Here is a 13,349-nt window from a genome sequence, read left to right as displayed (position 1 = left end):
TCGTTGGGGGAGGGGGGGTTTCTATAAATATAAACAACGAAACAAATATTCTTTCATTTTTATGACCCAAATTTCGGTTGCAAAGGTTATAAAGCAATTATCATGCAACTGTTATTTTGATCAAGAATTGACACCTCTTTATACATGTTGATCCGACTTGATATCTTGCAAGTGACACCCTTAGATCAAATGTGTCATCAACCATTGACACCTGGATTAAACTTGCACGGTGTTGAAAAGTCTTTTTTTTTTATTCTCCCATTTTTGTAATAATTCGGCCCTTTATTTCCTATATCTGTTATATTAAGATTTATCCGTTATCTCAAGGTTCAATCATGGATGAAATGTTTACCTCAAAAACTATTCACCTTGTTAGCCTTTACGGGAAAATCCGAATGACACTGCTTCTAAAGCAGATTGGTTCTCAAAAGAGTCTATATTAGAACACAAATTTTAAAAGAGAGCGAAAAAAAGTGAAAAATTCAAATCCGTTATTTACTTATATTAAAGCCCCTTTTAATTGGTGCTGCCTTTATTGATGAATAACAGCAATAACGGTTCCTAGCTTTTGGATGTTAATATGAAAAAGGCGAATAGTCCTAATAACACTCAAGTAAAACATGTTCTTCTTGTTAATCTTAATGCTGAAGCAAATATTCCATATGACGTAAAAGACACCTGCATATCCTAGAAATCATTCCTATTATGTAGGTGTACTATACCGTTACATGTGCGCTATTGTGTCAGACTCAGGTGTGTGTAATGACACTTTGAGGGACTAGAAGCTCCATATTTACGCTCTATGGGCCTTGTTAGAACCATTGAGGCATCACTACTTAGTTAATTGATTTTTAAATATGTATTACAATAGTTATGTTATTTTGGTTATGTTAATAACCTTATATTAGTTATGTTAATAACATTACAAATGTTATGTTACTATTATTTTGTTTATCGTTGTTATTTTGATGACTTTCTTATTATTCTCTTTATTATTTATTATTATTTTATTATTTATTATTATTTATTATTATTTTTATTATTATTTATTATTATTCTCTTTATTATTATTTTTTATCGTTATTATTTCTCTTTATTTAATCAATGAAATATATTTATATCTGGATATCCGTAATTGTCCAGAATATTGCATTTTTAATGTTCAATGCATAACTTTTTTTTGTCACAACAGCCTTGTATAAACGTGACTGATAATTATTTTTTTATTAATTGTTATTACTATTGATATGATAATTAATTACTGTGTACGTTTAACCAGTCCTAGTTTCAATGACATTTGGTTTTGGATGGAAATTGCTTTTCTTCCTAAAATATTCAATTGTTGACTACTTCTATCGTAATATTGACACATTGTGTAAGACGATTAGGGTTATATCCTGGATTTATTTTTGGGGAGGGAGGGGGGTTGTTTACAAAATAATGCTTCAAAAGTTCGTTTATATAAGTTTTGTTACATTTTTACGAATCAAAATAACCCCTTAGTCCCCACCCCTTGATACGATTCTGTAGTTACGCTTTTTTTTATCCTTTAATGTATGTTTCCTTTTTTTCGGATTTCTTCGTTCATCCTTCCTCCACATCATGCGCTGAAATTTCTAAGTAGTGTGGTTATGTCAAGTTTTCCATCACTATTCGATACAAAATAGGTTAAATAAATTAAAAATAAATTGTAATATTAATAGTTTTCCCCTAAAAATTGTTGTGCTATAGTGTTTGTAATTTAGTAATTTAGTAGTAACTATATAATCAAGGCCCTTTTCAGAATTTTATCTGGGGGGATTACAAAAAAAAACTTTACAAAATACATTAAAAAAAGTTTATATGCATTTTTGTTTACTATTTTATGAGTCGGAGAAAACATCCATGAGGGTCGATACCGCTAACCCCCCACCTGGATATGGCCATGTATGTAATAGTGACATAATAAATGATGTATTTTTAGCAAAGCGCAATGTAGTATGTTACTACGGTAGCTGGGCTGTATACAGGCCAGGTGACGGAAAATTTGATGTTGAAGATATAGATCCAACTATTTGCACACATTTAATGTTTGGATTTGCAGCACTGGACAACCAGACATACAAAATAGTGGCTTTTGACCCTTGGAATGACCTTTATGCTGATGGAGGAAGAGGTGGGTGAATTTTCACCTTGTTTTTAGGTTGTTTTTCAATGAAATACCTTTTTGATAAAAGGTATTTATAATAAAAAAAATCAATATCGGGAATCAAATATACTTATTATTATAGGTCAGATTTTTTCTTAAAGTCACTACTAAATCAGGTTTGTTCCCAATTTAGCTATTTATGGACTATTGTAGCTACTCAACTTAGCGCTTTAGCTTAGGTCGACTGTACAATACAGCTTGATCTATTGCGGATCTAACGTGAAGGTTGTTGAGCAGGATTTTTTCTTCGGTATCTTGAAAGAATTGCCGAATCTTTTCATCGATCGCAATTTAGATTATGCTCAAGTGTTGTAGGAAAAAGTTGCTGCGTTATATTCGAAACGAGCCCAAAAATCAGAGGAGAAATTTTAAAAAGAGGAGTCCTCTGGATTTTTATGCCTACACTGCGCGGATTACATTAACCTTATACGATGCACCAATTGTTGTGTATTTTTCCTGCAGTGCAAAGATTGCTGCATTGATATGTCGCAGGCTTGTCTTAAAGATTGATTAAAAACTTTTCCGGATTTTTGGATACCGAGCCGACCCCAGTGCTGCATAAATTACCAAGCTCCTGGCCATCTTATAGGTAATTGCTTAAGTGCAGTTTTCAAATACTGGAAGTACTCTTATCTACACCAACAGACAAAAGACTCACCTCTCGAAACCCCTTAAAGTGCACAAATTGCGGTGGTGACCAGGTAGTTTTAGTTCGTACCGTCTAAAACTGCTAGCCCATGTTAATCCTGCAGCAGGTAACTTGGCTAAATGGGTAAATATATGACTTTTCATATCATTGACTTACCAATAAAGTGAACATACCACTCGATGCCTTTATTATGCCCTTTACAATTATTAAATTAAAAAACAAGTTTTTTAACTGAAAGTAAGGAGCGACATTAAAACTTAAAGCGAACAGCTATTATTCCGTATATGAAAGGGGCTTTTCCTCCTCCGCGCCCCGCTCTTTACGCTAAAGTTTGACTCTTTTTCTTAATTCTACTTTTTAAAACAGTAAAAAACTTTAGCGTAAAGAGCGGAGCGTAGAGGAGGAAAAGCCCCTTTCATATATGGAGTAATTTCTGTTCGTTTTAAGTTTTAATGTCGCTCCTTGTTTTCAGTTAAAAAACTTGTATTTTATTTAATTTCTGAAGGTTTTTTGAATTAATGCATGTTTTGATTTTTGCTCTCCGCACATAAATAATTTTAGGTTTTTCGACTATGGTGAGTAAAATGGCCCTCTCAGAATTTTGATCCGGTGACTTTGGGGGAAAATGAGCGTGGGAGGGGGCCTAGGTGCCCTCCAATTTTTTTGGTCACTTAAAAAGGGCACCAGAACTTTTAATTTCCTTGAAAATGAACCCCAACAAGACATTCTAGGACCACCGAGTCGATACGATCACCCCTGGGGAAAAAAAAACAAATAAACACGCATCCGTGATCTTTCTTCTGGCAAAAAATGCGAAATTCCACATTTTTATAGATAAGAGCTTGAAACTTCTACAATAGAATTCTCTGATACGCTGAATCTGATGGTGTGATTTTCGTTAAGATTGCATTACCTTTAAGGGGTATTTCCCCCTATTTTCAAAAATAAGGCAAATTTTCTGAGGCTCGTAACTTTTGATGGGTAAGACTAAACTTGATGAAACTTATATACTTAAAATCAGCATTAAAATGAAATTCTTCTGATGTAACTATTGGTATCAAAATTCCACTTTTTAGAGTTTTGGTTACTATTGAGCTAGGTCGCTCCTTACTACAGTTCGTTACCACGAACTGTTTGATAATAATCACTTCTATTGCAAATTTAAATTTAAGCACTTTTTGAACTCTTATAAATGACGAATTTTCGATTAAAGTATGAGTTATGGTTCGTTTTCCGACAAAATATACGTTTTCGCAGCGCCGTTTTCTTGATCTTTTTCGACAAAATGATACTATATTTACTCAGCGCCAAAATTATTTATAATAAAGTTAGTTTAGGTTAGGTTAAATCAAAATGTTGGTAAGTCAATAATATGAACAGTCATATATTTACCGCTGAATGAACCTGTCTCTTTGTTTTTACACTCCGAAGAAAAAAAGAATTTCTTTGTCTTATTTCTGTAAAAACATGAATTAGTATTAACTTCCTGAGACAAATTGCCGATCGTACTCGGTTTAGTACTAATCCCAAGATGTACTAATCCTAAGATATATATGATCGTGACTATGCTGACTAATATCTGCTGTTTTAAATTCAAATTAGCTTAAATCTTAGTCACGGCAAGTCAAAATCTCTGTCAAGCCTACAAAATGAATGAATATAACACAAATTTGTCCATTTACCTAATACGACAGGTCCTTTTACCCAATATTTTCTTTGCCTTTTCAGGTTCTTATCATCGCTTATGTTGTGGACGACACGCGGAAACTGTTAAACACTAGCTAAAAGAATATTGTCCGGTCTCTTAAATTAGCAGAAGCTGAATCTATGATTCAATTGAAAAAAAAAATGAAAGTTCCTCTAGATATGTGATCCTAAGCTCATCTGAGCTTGGACATTTGATCTTCAAACAAAGTTCTTGCCAGAGATATGGGTTGCTTGTGGGAGGCTCCAAGTGAACAAGTCTTTAACATAAAAGAGAAGACAATTCCTAAATTTAAGTATCAGTTGTACTGGTCTTTTGGGGATAAATGTCAGGCATCTTTAATTTATCTAGGCTTATACCTTCGCTAACTGGTAATGTAAATTCCCTGTGTCTTAGATAAAATATTATTCCAAGTAATTTTTGAGACCAGGTAAGCGCTTAAGACTGCTTTACATAAAACGACATTGTGAAATGCCATTCAGTATAATATTTTTTATTCAGTTACCCTTTCATCGTTGCTTGGAAAGGGTTCTGTTTCAGTTTCGGTGTTTGTTTTAGGTTTGGTTTTAATATTGTCTTTTAGACTTTTATTTGTTCTGTTTTTTTATTATTATTATTTTGCACTGAGGACGGTTGAGCAGAGGTCTGAGCCGAAAAATTTGCATAATTTTTTCTTCTGTTTTACGCTCTCTGTTATTGTTATTGTCCTCGTTTCTCTCTTCTTTGCAATTTTTTTCTATATAAAAGTCCCTTTTATAAGACAATTTATTTGTTTTCTTTTTTTACACAGTTCTTCACATTCAGCCCAAAAAGTTTTGTATTCTAGTAACCGCAATATGTTTTAACTTTCTAGCACATGTCATCCCTCTGCACTGCATAATTGTCACTGCCCAAATCCATGCTCTTTTACCATAACTTACCATGTTTCTTAATGGTCTTAACTCTATTGTTTTATCCTTGTTAGAAACTGTATGATACTGATTGTTAGTAAGAAAAGCGGAATTTTAGGGATCTACTGTTTTAGAAATAAAAAAATAATAATGAATTTTGTAAATTCCTAATTTTTGGAATTCAATTAATTCCATAACGCTTTTCCAAACCTAGCCTTTTGCATCAATAGCAACACCAGCCCAAGACAAAACAAAGAAAATGAAATTGTCATGAATCAGTAAGTAAGTAAGATAATCAGAGGAAAATTTTGTTGTTGATGTATGAACTTTTATAGATTTTTCGATATAGATGTCATTTTTTCTTTAGAAAGAGAATGGGACCGACTAGAGTGGACGATAGTTACAAGCTTTGGCGTTCTACTAAAACGTCAAATCTTTACAATAAGGCTTAAATACATTTTATTTCAAGAAGCTGTACCCTGGGCAGTGCATATTATGCAATTTTGAACCTCAGAGAGGCCATATCAAATGGCACTCTATGGCCCTCTTTCAAATGGCGCTTCTGTAAATTTGTAAAATTTAAAAATTAAATTTAGATATTTTTTAAATTATTAGTTAAATATTTTTTTCATAATTTGTTAAAAATTTTAAATAAATTGTAAAATTTTAGTTTGTAACATGGCAATAAACTATTACATTTTAACCAAACCCTAATTTAGCTTTGTTCTCAACTTGCTTTGACTTAGCTATTTATCCTTGATGAATTCTGCAAGTTCTCGAGGGACGTTAAATAAAGAAAACTTTATTCAGCCCCTCCCCCTGAAAAACTCTGTTGGATCACCCCCAGCTGAAAATTCTTAAGCGCAAATGATTGGTTTACATATGTCAGTGGGGTATTATATTTTCTTGTCATATTTATATTTTCTTTATTTTATATTTTCAACCTCCCTTTATTTATTACTTTCTTTATTATATTTAGGTGCTTATGAGAGATTTGTTGCTCTGAAAAATCAAAACCCCCGAGCTAAAGCGATACTTGCGATAGGTGGATGGAATGAAGGCTCTGTCAAGTATTCGTATGTAAGTATTTTACCACGACTGGGCCGATTCATTTGCACAATGTTGGGCCTTAAGCGTATTGGATTCTAATAAAATGTCTGTCAGAAGAAGCATCTCGAGTAGCACCCTCTTTACAGCGACATTGGGTTTTAGAGCTATTTATTGTAATAAGCATGGTATGGGTATATATGTACGAATATATAATTTTGCAGTTCCTCGACAATAGAGATGTCAATTTATTTGTATTTCATCTAAACAATATAATTTTCATTTCAAGTATTTTGTAAGGCAATTGGGTGTTGAAATTCACTTTATTCTGCTTTCACTTTACACTGCTTTCCGACTTTACACTGCTTTCACTTTACACTGCTTTCCGTTAAGTTCTATTCAAACTCTTGCTTAAAGAGTGAAGGACTGAGGGGGAAGTAGTCCCCCACATAAAGAACAATCTCTGTACATTTTCAGTTTTAGTGTTCCCAATTTTGAACTCTGATAAAAACAATATCAGAAAAACGATTTTTATAGGAGTTACAAATTATCTAAAGTTTGGTTTAAAGTTAAACATCAAAATTATATTAGTCGTTGTAGAGTTGTAACTCGTTGTAACTCGTGAAAACCTTTTTTTGGCAGTGTATATCTATCTGGAGTCATTTGTCTAAGTGAACTATTCAATAAAAGCTATTTATCAATTCTATCAAATGAAGTTTCTACAGATCCTCGAATCCAGTGAATAAAGTTGATAAATGAAAAGTATTCTTTCATTGAACAAAAGCCAAATTAATAAATCTTGTCAAACTTAAAACAAACAGCAATTACCACAAATAAGAGAAAAATTACCGGCCCCCCCCAAAAAAAACTTATAAAAGCCAGATAGCCGAATATAAATTCGATAGTCTTAATAAATCTACAACGAATCTACATCGAAATAGAGCACTATCAAACAAATTTAATCACCCAGCAAAAAAATATGATAAAAAACATGATTCCACAGACAATTGCCGATTCCAGTATTTGCGAGGCGCTAAATAACAAAGTCGACCCAACCAGAGTCAAAATATTTTCAGGTAAAAATTTTAGGACATTCAATCACTTTAAAACCTAACTAAAAGCTAGCTGTCTGGTTCCAGAGACCAACAGTGCCATCAGGTGGTTCACTTATTTCTAATATAGATGTAGTCCTTATAAAATGACCAATTCTTATAGATAATTATTTCTAAGCTTCATTTGACTAAGTTGATTCCTTTGTGGCTTCGTCATTTATATAGGACGCTGAATCGTTTCCAAATTTTGCATTTGAAGTCTCCGTAAATATATAGCCTGATATATTCATATATGAAAGTGGCCTCAAGTCTCCCTTTATTTATAAGGCAACAAGAAGAAATGGCTCGTTTTGCCTTCGAGAACGAGGGACTTATTTATAATGAGAAGAGAAATCACCAGTGCAACAGCACAAACACATTAAAAAAAAAAGACAGAAGGAGAAAAGGAAGACTGTTTTCCTACATTAGTGATTAATATAGATCAGCATTTGAATGAGGCCTTAACCCTACTCATCCATACAATCACATAGGTAAAACAGCATAGCCATACACAATCAACCATAAAGAACACTATTAGAAATGCCAAACCTTTAAACTCGTATTCATGGAGTCATTTTTTTTTATGTTGATTTGTTGATAGATAAGACCCTAAAGTCGTTTCGTCGTTTTGTTTAATGATGCTGCAATCGGAACAAATCTCACAGAAAAGCCTTTTTGACGGCTTGTAAGCTGTATATTGACGGCCTTTGTAGAGACCCCGAAATATCCGCAATATCTTCTCCTGTGACTTCCCCTGACCTAAAAATCTATTTGTTTAGTTCTTATTTTTGCTTCCAAGTTTTTTCTTACATCCTTCTAATATAGCTGCAGGGACGTTCTAAGAGTCCGAAAGCTTAGTTAGTACTATCGATATGAAGTGTCTTCGTGACTGCCTTTCTTCCTTCTTCCTGAAGGTCAATGCTAAGAAGTTGTCTTCTGGATGTTTTGAACATCATCTGCGACCCCATGACCAAGCCTTCCAATTAATGTTGACAGACAAAAATTTTACAATTGAAGTTGACTTGTGATTTTAATGGAAATTAAATTTTAAAAAATAAGATTTATAAAAACAATTATTTTACGAAAAAAAGAAAAAAACATACTATTTTGGGGAAAAGACTCAAATAAATGACCCATAATATTTTAGCACCCACATAATGATGATTGTCTATGCTATTCTTTGCGGAAATTCCCAAAGTTCCCGGACCAATAATGACTCTCAGAATGTCTAAGCACAATACACTGCTAGAACTCCCATAGTGGCAAGTGGTGCCAACATTTGAAAGCATTTAGAATAAGTTTGGGTATGTGTTCTCCACTACGTTGGTTCTAAACAACAAACAGGAACATTAAAAATTGAATAAGATCACTTTTTCATGAAGTTAACCCGAGACATCAGCAATGTTACAGCAGAAAACTTTCCCCTTAATCTTATTTCAAATGGAGGTCTTATTTGAGGATTGCATTGTTCCTTCAATTAATTACAGGATGTACACTAGTGTAGGGTATAAACCAGAGTAATAATAATTGAAACATTTTTCAAACTACCACTAAATAGAAGAATAATTAGGCAAAATGAAATGGCTTAATGGAGATTAGGGTAGTGTATAATCAAATAAATTCCACAGAGGAAAGCAACTATGAAACATCTCCTTACTTTATAAAATTGGGAAGGGTATTCTTTGCAAGGTATTCCCATGGAGGAATTTATCATGAGGGAAGAGAATTTCCATGAAGTAAATGAAAAAAAGTTTTTTGTTTCAGCTGGAAGTAAGGAGCAGCATTAAAACCTAAAATGAACAGAAATTATTACGTATACCAGGGAGTTTGTCCCCTCCACAATACTTTGCTCTTTACGCTAAAGTATTCTTAGTAATTTCAGCTATCTATTATACGGCCTTTGTGATTCCAGGGTCATTCTTAAATTGGGACAAAATTCAAGCTTTAGTGTAATGAGCGAGGTATTGACGAGGGGGCGAACCCCCTCACATACGTAATAAAAGTATACAAATATAGAAGTTAGTTACGTAAGATAATTCGCAAGTTAAGTATATTTATTACTAATAATAACGTTCTTTAAAAAAAAGTTCCAGTTGCCTTTTTAAGTAACAAAAAATTGGAGGGCAACTAGGCCTCTTCCCCCACTCCTCTCTTTTGTCAAAATCGCCCGATCAAAATTTCAAGGCTGCTATTACCCCTACTGATGAGGGTCTTTTGATACTTACCATCTTTTGCAGCCGTCATATGTGAGGGTTGTATTATTACAACCGTCTTTCAAAGGCTGTACTATTACAAAGTTGACATTTATCTATTAACAGGCACCCCATTGTGGGGTTACAAAATCGGTAGCTGAGGTTCCTGCAGATTACTTTGGGTTCCTATCAGATTCTGTTTGTTTTTTGGTGACAAAGGGGTTGACTTGAAACATTAATTTCTTTTTCTTCTGTTTTTTTTTGGGGGGGGGAGGAGGATTCAAAATATTTCTTCTGGTCTTCACTATACTTAACACACTGTGATTTTCTTTCTTTTATATTCATCTTGTGCTATAATCTCCTTAGCTAGTCTAATTATAACATTAGTCAATAACTTTTTTTTATTTAATTGCTCAAATGTCTCCCACTAAAGCAATCTCTCATTATTTAAATAAAAAGTACATCATGAACAATTTAGAATAGTCTTGATTAGGTGTCCACCACTAGTTGGACCCCAATTAATTCGAGAAATCAAACCTAAATTTGCTTTAAACAGTGTTAATTTGGAGTTAAAATGTTTTAAAACACAAAATATATATTTTGCTGTATTTTGGAATGTATTTAGGAATGTATTTGTCAAACTTTGCTGTAAATGTAGGAGGGCTAAGGGGGTAACTATCCCTCTTCATGTAGATATGATTTCTCTTTGTTTTATGAGCTATTGTCACATTTAATTCTTATTTGAAAAAACACGTACTTATTTCTATCTGAATTAAGAAATATATTTTTATCAAAAAGTTTGTTTTAACGAACTGTAAGTAAGGAACGACACGTCTCAATAGTAACCGAAATTCTATAAACTGAATTAGATCAATACGTATATAAAATAATATGGCTTGTTATACTGATTCCAAATATATAAAATTCATTAAGTTTAGTATTACCCAACAAAGCTACATGCTTGAGAAAATTCGCCTGATTTTCGAAAAAGAGAGGGAAACCCTCTCAAAGTTAGGGGATCTTAAATTCATTCCCAGAGGTTATCAAATTGAACCAATAGCTCTAGAATATCTGAAAAGGGCTCATTCAAACAGAAATTAAAAGTTCTAATGCCCATCTAAATGGCAAAAAAATTGGAGGGCAACTAGACCCCCTCCCACCCCCATTATTTTCTCAAAGTCGTCAAATCAAAGCTTTGTGATAGCCTAGCTGTTACAACTGTTCAGCATAGCTGAAAATTTCTATAACTATGCCTTTGGAGATATCATGGCCCCCCCACAGCCCCTGGGGAAAGGTCTTTAAATTGTAAAATTTGTACATTGCTTACGTTTGGTATTTTTTATTGGGTAATATGTATACATTTTTGGGTGGAGGGGGTGGGCAATTATCTGCCAGGAAAGTTTTTCAAGGAGTGAGTTTTCCATCAGGAAAGAAGTTCCTGGGGAGGTGAACTTTACAGGGGAAATTTTACACTGGGAGAACTTGCCAGAATACCTATACGATTTTTTTTTTATTAGTCCTACTTTCTCTTTGCCAAGTCAATTTTACATGTGGAGATGTTAAGGGGAATTGTCTGGGGATAAATTTTTACCGGTTTGGAATTTCTTTTCGTAGCAGGGGGGATCTTTCACAGGAGAAATCTACCACGGGGAGTTTTCTACGGGATAAAATCTCCAGGGGGAATTTTATGCAGGAGCAACTTTCTACTAGGAGGCGGGGTATTTGCGGCCAAACTTTCTACTTGCAGGGGGAGATTCAGAAATGATTTAAAGATAATATTTTCAAACGAAAATCTTTTCGAAATGAAAATACGCCAGGAATAATTCTTATCCTGGAACAGTCTGCAAGAACTTTTTGGGGGAGAATTTTCAGCTAGAAGAAAATTGTCTGGGAAGAATTTTCCTAGCGAGGGGCGGGGATTTTACGGGAGAGTAACTTTCCATGGAGGGATTGTTCGTGGGGAGAAGGAAATTTCCATGAAGGTGGGACCCGAATTTCCTGGCATTATTTGAAAACGATCAGTGGTTAACTAAAAAAAGTTTTTTTTTTAACTGAAATTAAGAAGCAACATCAAAGCTTAAAGCGAACAGAAATTATTAATTATACAAGGGCCTGCCCTCTTCTCAATATCTCACTCTTTACGCTAAGGTTTTACTTTTTGTACCGATTCTTTAAGAAAGACTCCTAAAACACAAGGACCGTTTGATCAGAATAATAAGGTTTTTTTTAAGTTCAGAAGAACCTTATCGTAAAGGGCAAGCCATTAAGAAGAGAGTAGCCCCCTCATATAATTAATAATGTCTGTTCATTTTAATTTTAGTGTTACTCCTTGCTTTCAACTGATTTTTTATTTAATAAGAAAAATAGTTCAATTTCAACACCTTAAACGAACAGGGAATTTTCCAAAGAATTTTCTAAGTAGAATTGGTTTGAGAAATAGCTTGAAACATCCTAGGGGAGGGGTTCTCAAGAGAGTTGGGTTTGAATGAAAGAAAGGGGATAAAATTCCTGAACCCCATCCCCCTGACTAGCAATAGCAACCAATGGAAGTTTAATTTTGATATACTCAATTTAAACACCCAGAGACATTATACGTGCACGTAGCACATGTACACGTGCTGCACGAAGCTGCAGATCACTAAAATCACGTGAAACAAAATAACAGTTTCTGATACTTGTGTGGTGATTGGCCACCCTAGGATTCTCTTCTAATAAAACAAAAATTATGATTTTGTGACAAAAAAGGGTGTAAAGGAGATTTCTACCCCCTGATTTCTGATATCTTTGGTTGCTAAAAAAAAATTTGGAACTTCCATTTGAATGAGCTCCTATCTAGTTTTTTTTTATCATAGGCTCCTACAATTCATATCCTTTTCAAACATGTTGCATACAAAAACAAATGCAAATTGAAATGTTCCTTAACCAAATGATCACTTTTTCCTCTATTTCTTCCTTTTTTTCCTTTTTTTATTTTTTCCCTTTTTCATTTTTTATCCTTTTTTTCCTTTTTTTATTTTAGATGGCTGCTTCACCAGAAAGAAGAAAAGGCTTTGTCGACAGCGTTGTACCTTTCTTACAGCGATACGGATTTGATGGCCTTGATATGGACTGGGAGTATCCTACTCAAAGGGGAGGTGTGGCTGAAGATAGGGTAAGCCAAAAGCTTAATCTAGGGTAGTGTTAGTAGGCCTTAATTATAGCACGTAGGTATTTTCAGAAATTGGCATTTGAGCTGATTGGTGAAGCCTTCATTTTCCTGGCTAAGTCAATTTCAGTAAATTATAAAAGAGAATATTTTCTAGAATCAGTTTTTTTAATGTTTGCCCCAATCTGTTTTATACTTTCCACATATTCCATATAATTCTGGCACATTCCCCTCCCCCAAAACAAGGGCTACGTACTTACCTCCTTAAAAATCTAATGCATCAAAATGAAAATATATCAATATATGCTATTTAGCAGGCTATAATGGGGCTATAATGGGGCATCGTTTAATCCTTTATGTGCCAATAGCTGCTAGAAGGGTTGCAGAGGTAGCTGCCTTACCTTCCAAATTTAAAAATACAAAAAGTATATTAAAGTATTAT

General features: G+C 33.8%; 1 protein-coding gene across 2 annotated transcripts in view; it reads left to right on the top strand.

Moving 5' to 3' along the window:
- The window catches only part of LOC136038241 (acidic mammalian chitinase-like), a 47,788-nt gene that overhangs the window by 10,659 nt on the left and 23,780 nt on the right, over nt 1–13,349 (top strand). For both annotated transcript variants that reach the window (XM_065721347.1, XM_065721348.1), the window contains exons 2-4: nt 1,964–2,155; nt 6,412–6,512; nt 12,782–12,913. In XM_065721347.1, the coding sequence (XP_065577419.1) occupies nt 1,964–2,155; nt 6,412–6,512; nt 12,782–12,913 (425 nt within the window). The remainder of the gene's footprint in view (nt 1–1,963; nt 2,156–6,411; nt 6,513–12,781; nt 12,914–13,349) is intronic.

The sequence above is a fragment of the Artemia franciscana genome, chromosome 17, assembly GCF_032884065.1.
Source record: "Artemia franciscana chromosome 17, ASM3288406v1, whole genome shotgun sequence".
NCBI classification, from domain to species: domain Eukaryota; kingdom Metazoa; phylum Arthropoda; class Branchiopoda; order Anostraca; family Artemiidae; genus Artemia; species Artemia franciscana.
The sequence above is the reverse complement of the archived record's forward strand: the minus strand, read 5'-3'. Positions and strand labels throughout refer to the sequence as shown.